We start from the raw sequence: 20,394 nt of genomic DNA on the forward strand, positions 1-20,394 counted from the left end.
CCGTTAAATTACCTCAGAATTGTTAGTGTGTATATTTTATGAATAAAGGAAAATGTCCACCAAGACTGCATTAAGTTCTGTCCTCAACCTCATTCAAGAATGATAAATTCCAACAACTCGAGGGAAACATTGTTGGTCAGCAGGTCAATATGGATGGTTGTTCACAACCCAGGTTGCTATTTCACTGACGGCCAACAAACTTCATCTGTCACCAGTTTGCCTGTTGGAAACTGCCTCATACCTGGATACATTTCTCACTGGGGTAGCCAAGTGGTTAAAGCGTTCGTCACGCCTAAAGCGCTCGTCACACCGAAGACCCGGGTTTGATTCCCCACTTGGGTACAATGTGCGAAGTCCATTTCTGGTGATCCCCGTCGTGATATTGCTGGAATATTGCTAAAAGCGGAGTAAAACTAAACTCACTGTAGCTGAACAAAAGTACCCTTGTCTCCAAGATTACCCCACCAACCGACTACATCGGGTTTTTTTTGTCCATTTGTTGTTAAACGCTGCACTCGACAATATTCCAGCTATATGGCGACTGTTCCTAAATAATCGAAGTCAATCCAGTGATCAACAGCATGAGCATCAATCTACGGTACACAATTGGGATACGATGTAGCGTGTCAACAAAATCTGCAAGTCTGACCACTCGATCTTGTTAGTTGTCGCTTACGTCAAGCATGGGTTGCTGAAGATCCAATTCTAAATTGAACCTTCACATGGGTGTATGTTCATTTGAAGATTTCAAAACAACTATCTGTTGTATTGTCATATGTTTTAATGGGATTCATATTCACAGTAGTATTGATACAGCAAGCATGTACATGATAAATATCAACAAATATGTTTCAGAGGACAGCAAGAGATCAGGATGATAAAGGATAAATGACATTTTACACCATGAACACAACAGAGTTGTCAAAACTCAATCTTGGTATTTTCAGGTTGCTTTCTTCTGAAACAACCTGCACAGATCTTATACACATTCTAAACCTTTCATACAACTCATGTAATATTTAAGCCTGTTACAAAAATTACAACCCTGTAACTATGTGCAATGCAGGTTACTTCAAAACCACAACCAGAGGTGACCGATATTGCACAATCCAGTCATTATTCTAAGAGTACCTCCAACTCTGATAGTCCTCACTAGTAAGTTGATGTCTCTTACATGATACAGTTCCAGTAGCATCTTTAGATACAATTAACACCATGAATATGTGTTGAAAAATATTTCCAATTATTTTCATTATCAGTTGTGGCACCTCTGAAAACATGTCAAGCTTGGACAAAGTTCTGGAACTAGGTTTCATTGTAAACTCAACTTGTCAGTTCTCTCACTCACTCACGTCACTTGATAAACACAATGGATATTAACATTACATATTGACATTCCTGCGTCTACACAAACAGTATTTTCTGCATTAGATATATCAGAAGCTTTTCCTTGGGGCATATTCATGCCATTCAATGGTAATCTCACTGTGTTGAATTAGAAGATCTAGTGAACAGTGACATGATTTAGTTCCTAACAGATTATTTCAGTGATGATGAGTTCCCTTGCATCTTGACACGTCACTTTTGTGATCATTGTCATTACAACATACACATAATGATATACTGTAGTCCCCTGATCCCCATCTAACTCTCAGTGTTATCTAAAATACATCAACCCCATTCTCATGCCAGCTACATGATTTTAAACCAATATCCATGTGTATGTCTAAGCACTATTACTGGAGATGATATAGTAAATACCCTCATTCAATGACATGAAGTCTGCTTCCATGTTCAACAGACATGAACGGAAATGTTACGGCAGCATACATTGTCACTGAATGACGGTGTAGCTCCATGTAATGCTACCTGACGAGATTCAGGAATACATTGCACAGTTCTGATAAACTCCACAAATCTGGATCTTGGAATTATGCTGGTTGTGTTTTCAGGGGAACTAACTGCTGCTGGATTCTGTTGTATTGCTGTCAATTGATGTAAGCGAGAGTCGTCTTCTCGACTCCTTCTGGGGACTCACAAACCTCACTTGCATCTTGTCAGAATACCGTAAACTGAAATCACAATAAAAGTGCGTACAGATATCTAATTAAAGTTCAAAACTAAGGACTGGTAAGAGTTCAGAAATATCAATTTGGACTTCATCAGAAAAACAAAATATTTTATACTTGTACTGCCTGGATAGGTTAACTAAAGTACACTTATATGTAATATTAATGCCTTTTGTGGCCCATAACTTCTTCAGAGCAGTATATTTATGACACATGCATTTAAACGAGGTTGGATGGTCAGAACACCCAACAATGCTCTTAAGCTTACCTGAATTATGTAGAAAATAGGGCAAACATTTAAGATAAGAGGGAATTTTGTTAAGTGTCAAAATACAATACGAAAATTAAATGTTGAAGTTAAAGGCTCTGAAGGTACCATCCAAAAGTAAGGTCTTCCCATACTTGTTTGCAGCTTATAGATCGTTAAGGACACCACACAGATGACAGCCTACCTGTCTACTCTCCTGTTCTCCTTGTCATCTGTGATGTCATGCTCCTCCAGGCCACGTAGACACATCAGCTCGATGGCGTTGTTGTGGCAGGCCATGATGTACACCGATCCTGCCATCACTGCCGGCCCCAAGTAACGAGGAGACTGAAGGTCAATGATGGTCTTACGGCCTCTGTCAGGGAGATATAAAATACAGGTAGTCAGTCGCAAGTGAAATGAGATTTTATGTCACAGTTGAGATCACTTTACATTACAACATGGGTTAATGGGCTTGCAGACGTGTCTGGATTAATGCAAGGTATATAATGCTAGCCCACCAAGATACCAAGCCAATGTTTAAAACATATTGCCCACTCAGATACATTAGGTCAGGTAACACAAGGTACCATCTTGTTTGAGTGGCATTTTTAGAAGCAAGTCATCACTCTTGCTTGACAACGGTACAAGAATCTGTATCGAAACGTCGCACTCACGAAATGAAGAAGTTGTTATCCATAAAAACGTGTTCCATAAGGTACCATCTGTTGGTATGACTTTGCAAAGGAATCGAACCATCATCCTTCCACTTGTTGGACCATGGAGCGAGTTCTTTCTAGTATTCACCAGATATTTTATTTAAATGGTCAACTTTTTCAAATAAACTTTTACTGACTGACTGAGTTTGGTTTTACGCCACTTTTAGCAATATTCCAGCAACATCACGGCGGGGGACACTGGAAATGGGCTTCACACATTGTACCCATGTGGGGATTCGAACCCGGGTCTTTGGCGTGACGAGCCAACGCTTTAACCATTAGGCTACCCCACCACCCCAAATAAACTTTTAACATCTCTTAGAATGACATGACCAAAGGCTGAAGCCCTGAGTTTCTTCTCTCTGGGCAGATGCAAGATAGCCTGGACCACCTAGGTGGTCCGCATGTGGGTAATCAGCTAACTCATGAAATGTTATATGCTCCAGTCTATTAATGTCACCAGATGAATAGTGATAACATGTTCACTAGTAAGGGGAGACAATTGTACGCTAGTTTTCTCATTGTTTCAATGTGTTGTGACCTTCCTTGAGGAAAATATGCCATCCTTCATTATACATGTACATGCGAAGAAATAGAGCAGGAGTGGGTGGTCCAGCTAATGTCGTGTGAAAAAACATAACTCACTTGACTTCCTGTTTGCTGGCAGGGACAACAGTTGCCTGGATACAGTTGAAGTATGTGATGTAGAGGAACGGCTCTCGGTACACTGGAAACAAAACAACTTGTCAATCAAAGTCAGTTTGTATGTACAAACTCGTGCATTTTGATTTACTAGTATTCATAAACTGTTCAACTGAAAGTTAGAATTTTTTTTACATCATAAAGATCTTTTTCTTATGTATCTGTTTGCCTTTTTGTGTGCATCAAATTATGTAAATAAACTTAATAATTGATAATTAGAGTGACATACCAAATGTAAGAGGAAGTCCACTCCATTTCACATCCAGTGGTCGGCTCCTTCTGCCCTTGCCATCCACAAAAACACCAAACTCTGGAAACACAAGGCACATTGTAGAACATTATATTTAATGACTTTATAATTGTTACTACAGGTTTATAATGTGTATTTACCATAAAAAATATATGAAACAAACTCAGTGTAAATATGATGTTACCATGGAAACACAAGAGGAATTCATGAGGTAGTCCGGCTGGGGAGACTTGTACGACAGCCAGGGGGTAACTGTGATGGTTGGCAGCGCCGAATGCAGCAAATGCCAGTGAACTGTCTTGTCGGTCTACAAAGTCTGGAGTGGAAGAACACAAGGACTTGAAGCATGCTTGTCATGGAACATACAGACGGAAGGAAAAACAGGAAGAATGTCTGCCTCAGTTATGGAATAAACATATGGGTACATATATATGTTCACATCTATTATGGGTGGGTGGTCCAGTACATGTACACACCTATCATGGGTGGGTGGTCCAGTACATGTACACATCTATTATGGGTGGGTGGGAGGTCAAGTACATAGAGAATACTACACGAGGTCTCATTACATACGAATTATACGAAACGAGTGTCCTTCCTATGGTATCTGACCCGGCGAAAAGCGGTGGTCAGATAACATAGGAAGGTCACAGTTCGTATAATTCGTAATGTAATGAGACCGAAGGTGTGGTATTTTATTTATTACCCCGTCTTACATGCATTAAATTGACAAAATAGCGTAGTTTTGTTAATATTTTGGTTTCAAACCGAAACCGGTTTCATAAAGAGGTTCGCTTGGAAGAGTTTTGTACTGTAGTACAATATTTGCATGGCGTCACTGTAATGGCGTCACTGCCTTGGTAACCCACGCCACGATGCATGTCAGTTGTCTTCGCCTCGTACAGCCTCCTACAGTAAACTACGCCTTAGCACCCGTTTCTTGGTTTGCAGTTGCTTTAATCGGCTAACATCACTGGTGGAAACATTGCGTTCGTTTTCAACGGGTATAATGTCTCAGTTCGACTCACAATAAAACAGCGACATGGCAACGTTCGCGATGTTTACATTCCCACAATGCATTTAGTTGTAGAATGAATGGATCCACGTGTTTGTTATGAATGAAAAAGTAGTTCCGTCACAACATGACCTAACTGAGAGGTCATCGGTTATCCAATCAAATCGTTAGAATCTCAGGTCAAGTCGTTACGACACAGGTCAACGCGATACGACACACGTGTGACGTACGAGATTAGTATGCAACTCCCATACGTTGACCACTCGGGTAATAAATGTTCATATCTATCATGGGTGGGTGGTTCAGTACATGTTCACCTCTATTATGGGTGGGTGGGAGGTCAAGTACATGTTCACCTCTAATATGGGTGGGTGGTCTAGTAAATGTTCACCTCTATTATGGGTGGGTGGTCCAGTACATGTACACATCTATTATGGGTGGGTGGTCCAGTACATGTTCACATCTATTATGGGTGGGTGGGTGGTCCAGTACATGTTCACATCTATCATGGTCGGGTGGTCTAGTACATGTTCACATCTATCATGGGTGGGAGGTCCAGTACATGTTCACATCTATTATGGGTGAGTGGTCCAGTACATGTTCACATCTATTATGGGTGGGTGGGTGGTCCAGTACATGTTCACATCTATCATAGGTGGGTGGTTCAGTACATGTTCACATCTATTAAAGGTGGGTAGGTGGTCCAGTACATGTTCACATCTATTAAAGGTGGGTAGGTGGTCCAGTACATGTTCACATCTATTAAAGGTGGGTAGGTGGTCCAGTACATGTTCACATCTATTAAAGGTGGGTAGGTGGTCCAGTACATGTTCACATCTATTAAAGGTAGGTAGGTGGTCCAGTACATGTTCACATCTATTAAAGGTGGGTAGGTGGTCCAGTACATGTTCACATCTATTAAAGGTGGGTAGGTGGTCCAGTACATGTTCACATCTATTATGGGTGGGTGGTCCAGTACATGTTCACATCTATCATGGGTGGGTGGGTGGGTGGTCCAGTACATGTTCACATCTATCATGGGTGGGTGGTCAGTACATGTTCACATCTATCATGGGTGGGTGGTCCAGTACATGTTCACATCTATTATGGGTGGGTGGTCCAGTACATGTTCACATCTATTATGGGTGGTGGTCCAGAACATGTTCACATCTATCATGGGTGGGTGGTCCAGTACATGTACACATCTATTATGGGTGGGTGGTCCAGTACATGTTCACATCTATTATGGGTGGGTGGTCCAGTACATGTTCACATCTATAAATGGGTGGGTGGTCCAGTACATGTTCACATCTATCATGGGTGGGTGGTTCAGTACATGTTCACATCTATTAAAGGTGGGTAGGTGGTCCAGTACATGTTCACATCTATTATGGGTGGGTGGTCCAGTACATGTTCACATCTATCATGGGTGGGTGGTCCAGTACATGTTCACATCTATCATGGGTGGGTGGTCCAGTACATGTTCACATCTATCATGGGTGGGTGGTCCAGTACATGTTCACATCTATCATGGGTGGGTGGTCCAGTACATCAAAGTGCGCATCTATCATAGGTAGGTGGGTGGTCCAGTACATGTTCACATCTATCATGGGTGGGTGGTCCAGTACATGTTCACATCTATCATGGGTGGGTGGTACAGTACATGTGCGCATCTATCATAGGTGGGTGGGTGGTCCAGTACATGTTCACATTTATCATGGGTGGGTGGTCCAGTACATCAAAACACCAATCATGCACCAGTTCTCCAGTACATCTACCTACCTATCATGGACGGGTGGTCCAGACTGATTCTGTAGAACTTCTCTGTACCGACCAGGGCATAACTCTCAGCTATACACACACAGCTGCATGGCTCATATGAGTCAAACTCCTACAACAAGAATATCCACAGCACATAAGTATTGTCCTTATTTTAGAAAACTGTTTAATTATCAAAAGAGTAAGACCCACGTCAATGCCCTACATGAGGAAGAATGTCTAGTCTCTTAGCAAAATTAGAAATATTCAATACTAATAAAATACTCTGCATTTTAATCATGTCAATTATTCTGTTTCCAATAGTATATTTCCCTCTGAAATAAGTGATGACATCTTACGTCACTACTTACATATACATATAGTATCATTAAAACTGACCAATTTCGGAACAACTTTGACTGATCTGTAAACATGTGCTATAGCTTGCATGGTTAAATTCAGCGACATCATCCTCACCTTTCTGGTACAGAACATGGCGAGACTGGGGTTGTACTTCATCAGTAGCACCCTGTCTGTCATGCCCACACAGAGGTAGGTGCTGTCCTGCCACATGCCCACATCAAACACCGTACAGCCCTGCACCCCGTCGATCTGCTTGTAGGGGAGGGGGGCTGTCTCACCACCGTTACACTGAGTCAGTCGCAGCTTGATCAACTTCTTCTCCACCATCAGCAGTCGACGATCAGTACCTGGCAACCACAGATTGAGACACCATATGTAAAACAGGATGTAGTACCAAACTTAGAAATATTTTACATTATTACAAAATTAATAACAATTTCATATGTCTGATAAAAAAACAAACAATTTTTAAATCAAGATCAAATTAAATTAAATTTACAATATGATTTAATATTTCATTATTGAGGATGATCTTTGGAGCAATGTTGTTCTTGAATCCCGAGATCAAACTGAATCATATTTTTTAATAGTGTGGTCATCACCAGGACCACTTGACTTTCATTCTAAATTTCGAACTCCGATCATATAATAAGTAACAAACACATAAACAGCAGGATTTACATCTGATATCAACAGGAATTCAACATTTTTTTGCTCTTATTTAAGACTTATAGCTCTAAGAACTATGGCTGTTGTAAGTCAAGTTACAGTATGCAAGTTACATTGATGTAGCGCTACAGTCACTTTACGCAAGTGGATGCCAATCAATATAACACAATCATTGTCCCACATTGTGCAGTCATCGGATGTACTGACCTACAATCATGATGATCATGCGAGCGAGCCCGGCGGCGAGGGTCATCTGGTGGATGTTGGAGATGCCAGTCAGGGGAACGAGGACCTTGTCACTGGTCACTGGACTCTGGGGGTTCATGGCAAACAGTCCCTCTTCCGCTCCGAGCAGGACCAGCTGACGTAGCAACAATACAGTGTATATCATCAAGACATGGAGATACAATTATACAAAATCATTCGTCAACTATTTCAGTTTATGAAGAGTAGTAACAGGTGTCTAGAGTGACTTAAGTATAGCTAATCAGCTTCAGTGGCACAGAAATAGTGAGTGAGTGTGGTCATAGCCGAAGACACCAGACGTGGGCTTCACACTTTGTACCCATGTGGAGAATTGAACAGGTGTTTTTCGTGTTCGACCATATTCATTAATAGAGAATGTAACACTTCTTGTGCTGAAACTAGGAAAAGACGATTGGAAAACAGACAAACCTGCTTTGAGAGAACGAGGGTGCTGTTGACCTCCTTCCTTTCAGTAAACGTCAAAACTGTGTTCATCTGGATTCTCTGCACAAAAGATCATCATCATCATCATCATCATGGTACAGTTGTGTTATGCTGTTGTTTTCATTAACATGATGTGACAGTTATTTCATATGATGTTGTTTTCCCAGGTCAGAGAACATGACTGGCATATATGATTGGAGCATAATTCTGTAGTATGAGTTTCATACGTGACCAATTATCAATGATGTGAATTAATTTACTTCTCCGGTGAAGTTCTCAATATGGTTGAGTTTTAAATGCCTTACACTCTTCCTGAAAGCCTCGCCCTTTGTGGCACACTTGACAGCCGCTTCCAGCGATGCCACCCACTTCTGCTTCTCCGCAAACGTCAGAGCCATCAGGTACATCACTCTGCCCGATGAAGAAACAACCGTGTAGCAGTCAGGGGGATACTAGGATGGATCTTATCTTTGAAGCAGTGACTGAATGTCTGATCCGCACTTTGTTTGAGCAAACCCAACTGCTGTACTGATCAACTGCATGAATATTACCCCCTGGTCTAATGGAGGGTGACAAGCACTGATGTTCAACATGGTCAAGATATGCAGTGTAGGTGATAAGGCCAGGTATATCAGATTACTTGACTTTGATATTATATCTACATTGGCCAAGGAGCAGATTGTTTAAGTTATCTCCCTTCTCACCTTCCCGGCCAGCAGGTGGTGATGGGATCTTGATCTACCCGGAGAACGTAGGCGAGGTCACTTGAAGCGGTGTTGGACAGTTCTGCGGCTGTGACGGCACTGTGGACGCTAACTTCAGCATCCCCAGGGTTCAACTCCAGGGTGTCGACAGGGTTGCCATCATTCTGCTGGTTGTACACCATCAGCCATGTGCCGTCTAGTGTAACGTAGCGCTTCTCCCAACTTGACTTGCCAGTTCTGTGAGATTTGGAGAGAGGAAAATTTCAAAACAATTAAATCATAATTTAAAAATTATTTTCAACCATATCTGCACATCTGCATTCCAGGGTTGCAGCGAATACACTATGAAGCGAATACGATATGTTTTACAAATATATAGTAACGAACATGAAGATCTATTCATAAATACTTCATGTTTAAAATCTCGAAATTAAAATAACAAACGTCATGTAATTGTATAAGTTGAAACATCTAGATAATATTTTCTTCAGAGCTAAGAGGCAACACATTGCAAACGATGCCACTTGTAGCCTGTTGACAGTGCCATGGCAAAACAACACAATTTAGGTTACTGCATGGCTTGGATATATTCCAACAACAAACTAGTTCCAAGTAGACACACTCCTGTTTGTAAATATTCGATTCTTGTGACCATGCATAATGAATTGAATTCATGAAGGGGTGCGCTTCACTGAATATGTGCATTCCACAGTCCACTCGTCTTTTAGGAAAGAGTGGTAACACTGAACGTTACTTTTACTACAAAGTAGCTAGTAACTCTAAAGAATCGTTATATACTCATATATTTAACACAATGTCAGATCACCTTCCCTGATGCTAAGTTTGATCAGGACATTTGCCATCGGGAATTCATAAGCAGTGGACATTCGACACTTAGTGATGCTGACACATAAATGTGCGAAAAGAACATGGTCCCCCATCCCTCACAAAAGACGTTCAGCATACCGCGGCACTTTCAGCCATCCCTCCATGCGTATGGCGCTGCTCAGATCCTTCTCCTCCTCCTCCTCCCCGTAGTACAGAGGCTGCTCGGTGTTGACTCGCGCCATCATCCCCGTGTAGTGACTCACATACTCTGTGGGCAGGCCACACGACGCCGGGACTGACGTCACACATCGGGGGTGGCACACTATATGACATTCTGAAAATGATAAAGAATACGAGTGTCCTTAATATATTTTGCTACTGATAAACAGAATTTTACATAATTTAAAAAAACCGACCATAACCATATAGGTTATTACAAATGACATTTACAAACTGTTAATCATAACAGAAAAAAAATGAGAACTTATTTCTTTTGAGTGAGTGTAGTTTTATGCTGCAATATCCCAGCTATATGGCAGCAGTCTGTAAATAATCAAGTCTGGACTAGACAATCCAGTGATGAACAGCATGAGCATCGATCTACACAATTGAAAACTGATGACTTGTGTCAACCAAATCAGCGAGTCTGACCTCTTATTTCTTGTGTTGTGGTAACAAACCCCATCTACAGCATAATGAGCTAATGCCTTAACCACCCAGCTGAGGTCTGAGCTAATATGCTTGTTTGTTTGTTGTTTAACACTGCACTCAGCAATATTACAGCTGTATGGTGGCAGTCTGTAAATAATCAAGTCTGGACCAGACAATCCAGTGATCAACAGCATGAACATCGATCAACGCAATTGGGATACAATGACATGTGTCAACTAAGTCAGCAAGTCTGACCACCCAATCTCGTTAGTTGCCTCTTACGAAAAGCATGCATTGCTGAAGACTAATTCTAACCCGGATCTTCAAGGGTATGAGATAATATATGAACACCAAAACAGCACAACTATGTCTGACTGTTCTGCATTCCGCACTCACTCTGTATCTCAAGTATCTAAAGAATTTGACTCTACATGCGTTTCTCGCTTACCTTGACATTTTGCGGCCTGTTTGATGAAGTGGACACTGCCAAGGCACACAGCACATTTCGTGGCCCGGGTGTTGAGGCCGGTGACAAACCGGTGTGGGATGTTGTGATGCATGCGCGTTGCTGTTTAGGCTGTGGTGCTGATGGGGTTCCTACGACGTAGGAGGCAACGTCTGGCATCAGTGTACCAGGGTCGGGCTGACTGGACGGAGACTGTGCAAGGGCGGCTACAGCGGCCTTCACCTTGGGGGTGAGAGTACTGGTACCATCCAAGATGAGTTTTTCACGGAGGGGACCCTTCAGCTTCAGTACTACAGCAAAAAAAACAATCTTTACAGTTTGTTGTTTAACACAACACTCAACAATATTCCAGCTATAAATAAATAATCCATTGATCAACAGCTTGAGCATCGATGTACACAATCGGGATACGATGATGTGTCAACCAAGTCAGTGAGCCTGACCACCCGATCATGTTATCTGCATCTTATGACAAGCATGGGTAGCTGAAGACCAATTCTAACCCAGATCTTCACTGGGTCCTTGAATCCTTATGCAACACTCACAAAGGATAATACAAAACAGTATAAACCAAATTTAGAACTTTCATATATTTGCGATGTTTTCCACCAAAATTAAAATGAAACAGACTCATATATTTCTGACAAACTGTGAGCAACTGACTGACTGAGTTTGGTTTTACGCCGCTTTTAGCAATATTCCAGGAACATCATGGCTGGGGGGACACCAGAAATGGGCTTCACACATTGTACCCATGTGGGGATTCGAACCCGGGTCTTCGGCGAGACGAGCCAACGCTTTAACCACTAGGCTACCCCACCGCCCCAACTGTGAGCCAAGTCCAAAATTCCACCAAAAAGATCACCTTTGTATGACTTCCATTCTATCTGTAGCTAGTGTGTAATCACAATGAGTTGTGACAACATACACTTATCTAAACCATTTAACTGAGTTTCACAATGGCCAGTTTGTCCTCTAGTGCCTCCTGTCACCAACTGGAGTAGAAAGTCCAATCTTGTCAGTTGGCCTACAACACTGTCCTACTCTGTACTCAAGAGCCGGAGTCCTACTTACAGTCATTGGACAGCTGGTAGTTCTCCTGGCGTAGTCGGTCCAGCTGCTCCTGGAGTTTACAGTTCTTCTTTCTCTCCGACTCCAGACTGGCCTGAAACTCCTTCCACTGTGGAACAACAGTCGGTGCGTCCTTGCCTCTCATGCTGCCAAAAATCTTGCCAGGCTGAAAGTAGTGAGTGAGTGAGTTTTGTTTTACACCGCTTTTAGCAATATTCCAGCAATATCCCGGCGGGGGACACCAGAAATGAGCTTCACACATTGGGTCCCATGTGGGGAATCGAACCCGGGTCTTCGGCGTGACGAGCGAACGCTTTAACCATCAGGCTACCCCACCGGCCCCAGGCTGAAAGTAACGAGCAGTAACAAGTAACAACTAGTATTTATTACTGTATTGACATTATAGTAACATTAGTCAAAATGAGCCACTGTATCACAGTTAATCTTATTTAATAGTTAGCTAAAGCCTTGACACTCAGTAAGACACAAAACACCACTCCCCTGTGTTAATATGGGCAAATGTTTTGGTTTAAGCAAGCACCTGTTCATGAATCAACAACAGTATAATGACTGAATTACTGAATCTCACGGTTAATCCTGACCTGCTACCTCCATCATGAGACGATGCTGTGACTGGTTCTTGGTGCCCAATAGAATCAGCGAGTCATTTGTGTTTTACAACATATATGATGGGATATTTCAGTCAAATTGTGCCTGACATCTTGATTTTGGGGAACAGCCTAATGTAACGCAGATCTAAATGTTTAACACTTTGGTGAACCACAGGCATGGGTCAGGCCTGAGCTGACAAAGTCAGAAACACTGAAGGGCAACCAGGATTTGAACCAGTGATGGCATAGCCTTAGATGACATGGTGTCTGGGCCTGCAGTACAGATGTGGTGATTCTCAGAAAGGTTGAATGACCCACATAAAACCATCCATTGTGCTGGACGTACCTTCTTCTTCTTGGACATACTATCATGCCACAGTTCCTGTAGATAGTCTATCAGTTTCATCTGCTGGCCGATGGTACTCTCAAACTTGTATTTCTCCAAGAAGTGGAGGCCCTGGCAAACAAAGATATCTCTCGTAGAGTTTGACCACATTTGTTATTAAGGGCAATGATTAATGGAAAGGATAAATGATCACTCAATATTCACTTCATGAAGCCTTATGTTAAAGGACATCACAAGAAATAGAAAAGGTTTTTAGGGCTACCTGCATGGCTTCAGTAAAGTTCTCGAGATCAATCTTCTCCCCGAAGATGAGCTCGAACTTGTCCATGGCTTCATCGAGGTTCTTCCTCAGCTTCAGGTTGTTCCCTCTAAGTTCCTGGTTCTCAGTCAGGATCTTGGAGATCTGAACACACAGTAGCACAAAATTGGTTACCAATGTGTTCAGCAGTAGTTCAGCTGTATGAGTGAGTTAGTTTAGTTTTACACCGTACTCAGCAATATTCCAGCTATATGGCGGCGTGCATGTCTGTAAATAATGTAGTCTGCTGCAGACAATCTAGTGATCAACTGGCATGAGTGCTAGCCCACTGGATACCGATGAAGAATGAATACCCAACTCAGACACATTATACAGCGAGCCAGTCCACCCGATACCCATTAATGCTGAGCCAGGCAGGGACCAACAAGTACCATATTTTTGGCAAGCATGGGTTGCGGGGATGAAGACCTTATTCTACCCGGATCTAACCACTACACCACGGAGGTGGTCCTCAGCTGTATGAAGGTTGTCCTTGATAACTGGACCAGATAACTGTTACGTAACATCACTGACACTGATCTATGATTGGATATGACAACATACACTGAACACCCCCACCCTATACTGTTACTCACATCCTACAACAAGCACTGGTTGCTGAAAATCAATTCGAACCCAGATGTTTGTGGGGGTCGATATCTGATTGAGATATTTGAGTATTAGCTAAATGTGGGAGAAAATCCCAAAGGGACTTTAGTGAAGTACATGTAATAGACAATAAGTTGGGTTTAATCAGCAGATCCTGGCACATGTAAGAACTGAAACTCTGCTCAAACAATTGCAGCACATCCATGTTCAGTCTGTTGTCCTACCTCCTCCTTCAGCTTGATCTTGTCGGTGTCCTGGGCATCCAGGATATGCTTCTGGTGACTCAGGATCTGCTCGCTCTTCTCACACTTTTCTTTCAGATCAGACATCTGAATCATAAAACAGTCTCTTTCATTCATCATAAAACCTGGACCTGTTTCTTCACCCCAGTGGATACAAGCAAATCTGTCATCCAGTGGTTGGCTACATGATTCCCAGACTCACCTTGTTGTTGAACTTCTGTCCCTTGGCTCTCTCTTCCCACAATTTGTGGTTTAATGCCTCTACTTCACTCTTGTGGGCAGCCTTGGCGGACTTCAGCTGCTGCTTCAGGCTTGTCAGACGCTGGTCATTGGAAGATCTGGGAATATTGTAAGAAAATATCTCGTTGGTTTCTTCACAAACACATGTACTTGTATTTTCAAAGGTAACTCAAACTTTGACACAGAAACTGAATAATCAAACCTGCTTTTAATATCCACTAACTAGACTTCTCCATCACTGATTCACCTCCTACCTGGCCTTCTCTATGACAGACTTATCCCGAACCTGGCCTTCTCTATGACTGACTTATCCCAAACCTGGCCTTCTCTATGACAGATTTATCCCAAACCTGGCCTTCTCTATGACAGACTTATCCCAAACCTGGCCTTCTCTATGACAGACTTATCCCAAACCTGGCCTGCTCTATGACAGACTTATCCCGAACCTGGCCTTCTCTATGACAGACTTATCCCAAACCTGGCCTTCTCTATGACAGACTTATCCCAAACCTGGCCTTCTCTATGACAGATTATTCCCTTATCTGGCCTGCTCTATGACAGACTTATCCCAAACCTGGCCTTCTCTATGACAGACTTATCCCAAACCTGGCCCTCTATGACAGACTTATCCCAAACCTGGCCTTCTCTATGACAGACTTATCCCAAACCTGGCCTCTCTCTGGCCTTCTATGACAGACTTATCCCAAACCTGACAGACTTATCCCAACCTGGCCTTCTGACAGACTTATGACAGAGACTTATCCCAAACCTGGCCTTTTTATGACAGATTATTCCCTACCTGGCCTGCTCTATGACAGACTTATCCCAACCTGGCCTTCTCTATAACAGAATTATCCCCTACCTGGCCTGCTCTATGACAGACTTATCCCAACCTGGCCTTCTCTATAACAGAATTATCCCTACCTGGCCTGCTCTATGACAGACTTAGAACCTGGCCTTCTTATCCCCTACCTGGCCTGCTCTATGACAGACTTATCCCCAACCTGGCCTGCTCTATGACAGAATTATCCCCTACCTGGCCTTCTCTATGACAGAATTATCCCCTACCTGGCCTGCTCAATGACAGACTTATCCCATACCTGGCCTGCTATATAACAGACATATCCCCTACCTGGCCTGCTCAATGACAGACTTATCCCATACCTGGCCTGCTATATAACAGACATATCACCTACCTGGCATGCTCTATGGCTGACAACCTCTGACTGGTTCCCTCAAGTTCCTCCTCTCGTTCATCCACCACCTGTTCATACGTCTTCCTGTACAACACACACCATTTAACTATTTTACTGCAATGCCAATAAAATGAACAAGAAAACCGTCTTCCATTATTCAGTTTGTAGAAATTGAGTACAGCTGAACTGTTCTACCGAACTACAAGCCCTTTCTTTGAAATGAGATAAAAACATATTTGAAAACCTATTTTTTTACCTGATCTTATTCCACTCGGCTTCCCGCTTCTCGTACTCTGCCACAAGAGCCTCCAGGTCCTTCATCTGTTCCTCCAGTTCCTTACACACCCCACGGAACTTCTCCACTTTCTGTAACACATGACACATAGGAACTGACAAATACATCAGTGACTATTATGTTATTAATATTTACCTGTAAGCAAAGATTTCTGTCGAATGTCAAAATAACTGATGACTAAGAACACTGACCTTGACCTCCAGCTCTATCTGCCTGTCCTTGTCATTAATCTGGGCCTTGACCTTGGCCAGTTCCAGAATGTCAAGGCTACGCTCCTTCTGAATCTTCACCAGTTTCTCCTCCAGAGTCTGACAACAGGAACAGCACAATCACTGGATGATTAACAACTTGTCTGACAACAGGAACAGCACAATCACTGGAAGATTAACAACTTGTCTGACAACAGGAACAACACAATCACTGGATGATTAACAACTTGTCTGACAACAGGAACACCACAATCACTGGATGATTAACAACTTGTCTGACAACAGGAACACCACAATCACTGGATGATTAACAACTTGTCTGACAACAGCAACACCACAATCACTGGATGAACAAACAACTTGTCTGACAAACAGCAACACCACAATCACTGGATGAACAAACAACTTGTCTGACAACAGGAACAGCACAATCACTAGATGATGAACAACTTGTCTGACAACAGGAACACCACAATCACTAGATGATTAACAACTAGATGTCTGCAACACCACAATCACTAGATGATTAACAACTGACAAACAACACCACAATCACTGGATGAACAAACAACTTGTCTGACAACAACAACACCACAATCACTGGATGAACAAACAACTTGTCTGACAACAGCTTAACACCACAATCATTGGATGAACAAAACTTGTCTGACAACAAGACAACAACACCACACAATCACTGGATGAACAAACAACTTGTCTGACAACAGGAACACCACAATCACTGGATGAACAAACAACTTGTCTGACAACAGCAACACCACAATCACTGGATGAACAAACAACTTGTCTGACAACAGGAACAGCACAATCACTAGATGATTAACAACTTGTCTGACAACAGGAACACCACAATCACTGGATGACAAACAACTTGTCTGACAACAGGAACAGCACAATCACTGGATGAACAAACAACTTGTCTGACAACAGGAACACCACAATCACTGGATGATTAACAACTTGTCTGACAACAGCAACACCACAATCACTGGATGAACAAACAACTTGTCTGACAACAGCAACACCACAATCACTGGATGATTAACAACTTGTCTGACAACAGCAACACCACAATCACTGGATGAACAAACAACTTGTGAACAAACAACTTGTCTGACAACAGCAACACCACAATCACTGGATGAACAAACAACTTGTCTGACAACAACAACAGCACAATCACTGGATAAACAAACAACTTGTCAGACAACAAAACCACAATCACTGGATGAACAAACAACTTGTCTGACAACAGCAACACCACAATCACTGGATGAACAAACAACTTGTCAGACAACAACACCACAATCACTGGATAAACAAACAACTTGTCTGACAACAACACCACAATCACTTGATAAACAAACAACTTGTCTGACAACAACACCACAATCACTGGATGAACAAACAACTTGTCTGACAACAGCAACACCACAATCACTGGATGAACAAACAACTTGTCTGACAACAGCAACACCACAATCACTGGATGAACAAACAACTTGTCTGACAAACAACAACACCACAATCACTGGATGAACAAACAACTTGTCTGGACAACAGCAACACCACAATCACTGGATGAACAAACAACTTGTCTGACAACAGCAACACCACAATCACTGGATGATTAACAACTTGTCTGACAACAGCAACACCACAATCACTGGATGATTAACAACTTGTCTGACAACAGCAACACCACAATCACTGGATGAACAAACAACTTGTCTGACAACAGCAACAGCACAATCACTGGATGAACAAACAACTTGTCTGACAACAGCAACAGCACAATCACTGGATGAACAAACAACTTGTCTGACAACAACACCACAATCACTGGATGAACAAACAACTTGTCTGACAACAGCAACAGCACAATCACTGGATGAACAAACAACTTGTCTGACAACAGCAACAGCACAATCACTGGATGAACAAACAACTTGTCTTACAACAGCAACAGCACAATCACTGGATGAACAAACAACTTGTCTTACAATAGCAACAGCACAATCACTGGATGAACAAACAACTTGTCTTACAATAGCAACAGCACAATCACTGGATGAACAAACAACATGTCTGACAAACAACACCACAATCACTGGATGAACAAACACTTTGACAATAGGAACACCACAATCACTGGATAAACAAACAACATGTCTGCCAACAACACCACAATCACTGGATGAACAAACACTTTGACAATAGGAACACCACAATCACTGGATGAACAAACAACATGTCTGCCAACAACACCACAATCACTGGATGAACAAACAACATGTCTGACAACAACACCACAATCACTGGATGAACAAACAACTTGTCTGACAATTGGAACAGCACACTCATTGGATGAGTTTACTAATTTTATGATACATGATGCATAATTTCCATTCTATTTTGTCCAAGATGTAAACTGACCTTGTTCTGTCTGGTGAACATTTCATACTTGGACTTCAACAGACGAAGCTCTGCGTCCTTCTCATCTTGAGCCTGCAACAATAACCCCACAGTCTGTGACCAACAGAGGGACATATGATAAACAAAGTAAAGTAAAGAATCTTTCATTGTTCTGGTAAAAATGAAAGATTCAACTGCATACTTTTACAGAGCCAAACACGATTCAGTGCAACCTGCTTGGTTCTGGCAATTGTTCCTAGTTTTCCTTATCACATTCAACTGATTATTTATTTTATATACCTTGGATATGATGTAAAGCTAATATGGAAAAGATTATTTAAAAAAATCAGACACAAAACTTCAAAAGAACTGGTAATATTTGTACCAACACAGCATTATGTAAGCAATGGTTGTTGCAAGATATGCTTGGACTGTCAACATCAACAATTCAGACTTACCAGAAAACAACTTGAAAAAACAACATGTAGTCTTCTTGTAACCATGATAACAAGCCATCCACAATTTGATATTCAGGGGATGGGACTATAACTAAGCCAGAAATTGTCCATTATACTGTCAGGGATGGCAACAGGAAAACAGAGGAAAACTTAATATTGTGTCATCGAATGGGGGTTTCTCAATGGATTTAGACGATTCACAATTGAACAATTTAAAATAAATCCGTGGATCAGCGGAAAATTGCCATTCATGTACTGTTATAAACTGGAAGTCAATGTCTACAAATGAAACTTTGTACCAAGGTCTTTCCAGAAGAATATATATTCAGTCTCAAAAATCCAATGCAAGTCCCCTTAACTCAGGGATGGCAACAGGAAAATATATTTTCAGCTGAAAACGTAATATTGAGTCATTGAGTTGAGGGTTTCTCAATGGATTTAGACAATTCACAATTGAACAATTTGAAATAAAATCCGAGGAAAATTGCCATCCCTGTTAACTGTCACCCTGAATATCAAGTGGTTGTCTATGTGACCAGTTCAAAAGTATGATGTCAGATAAAAATCTTAACTGGAATGAGGGCGTTACTGAGACTGCAAATTTGGACAACAAACTCAATTTACCATATTTCTCAATATTGTATATGGCATCTTAAATACGCCTTCTATCTTGTTTGTCCTTCCTGCCTACAGTCCGTTTGAGTCAGAAACGGACCGATGAATTGCAAATTTTATCATTGTACAAAATTGCCACATAAATATAAATAGTACACATGTTTATCATTTACTAATACCCAACAGCTTTCTTAAAAGTTCTTTAAGAAACTAATCATGAAAATTTTGACACAGTTCACTATTTGTTACGAGGGAGGAGTGTAGAGAAAGGGACAGCCAGGTGTTAGAGAAGCACGTGCACAAGTGCCCACCAAGTTATTGATTCATTAGCCTGTGCTGTGCCGTCTCCATCCTTTCTCGCACACCTGGCTGTCCCTTTCTCTGCACTCCTCCCTCGTAACAAATAGTGAACTGTGTCAAAATTTTAATGATAGTTTCTTAAAGAATTTTTTTGGTGGAGTCCGGAAAATTTTCAAATATAAGAAAGCTGTTGGGTATTAGTAAATGATAAACATGTGTACTATTTATATTTATGTGGCAATTTTGTACAATGATAAAATTTGCAATTCATCGGTCCCGTTTCTGACTCAAACGGACTGTAAACATTCCATAATATCGGTCACGTTGTGTCAGATGA

General features: G+C 41.7%; 1 protein-coding gene across 1 annotated transcript in view; it reads right to left on the reverse strand.

Annotated features, from left to right (window-relative positions):
- Positions 1-763: 763 nt before the first annotated feature.
- Positions 764-20,394, reverse strand: part of LOC124286589 (citron Rho-interacting kinase-like) — a 52,445-nt gene continuing 32,814 nt past the window's right edge. The window contains 23 exon segments of the mRNA XM_046722963.1: positions 764-2,072; positions 2,522-2,692; positions 3,681-3,762; positions 3,967-4,047; positions 4,172-4,303; positions 6,785-6,893; positions 7,238-7,470; positions 8,000-8,153; positions 8,468-8,542; positions 8,788-8,893; positions 9,187-9,423; positions 10,153-10,348; positions 11,114-11,234; positions 11,237-11,421; positions 12,206-12,368; positions 13,160-13,270; positions 13,422-13,562; positions 14,291-14,395; positions 14,511-14,646; positions 15,745-15,828; positions 16,001-16,110; positions 16,231-16,347; positions 18,706-18,777. Coding sequence (XP_046578919.1) covers positions 1,958-2,072; positions 2,522-2,692; positions 3,681-3,762; positions 3,967-4,047; positions 4,172-4,303; positions 6,785-6,893; positions 7,238-7,470; positions 8,000-8,153; positions 8,468-8,542; positions 8,788-8,893; positions 9,187-9,423; positions 10,153-10,348; positions 11,114-11,234; positions 11,237-11,421; positions 12,206-12,368; positions 13,160-13,270; positions 13,422-13,562; positions 14,291-14,395; positions 14,511-14,646; positions 15,745-15,828; positions 16,001-16,110; positions 16,231-16,347; positions 18,706-18,777 — 3,036 coding nt within the window. The 3' untranslated portion in view covers positions 764-1,957.

This window comes from Haliotis rubra, unplaced genomic scaffold (genome assembly GCF_003918875.1).
Source record: "Haliotis rubra isolate DU_JTF1 unplaced genomic scaffold, ASM391887v1 Scf387, whole genome shotgun sequence".
NCBI classification, from domain to species: Eukaryota; Metazoa; Mollusca; class Gastropoda; order Lepetellida; family Haliotidae; genus Haliotis; species Haliotis rubra.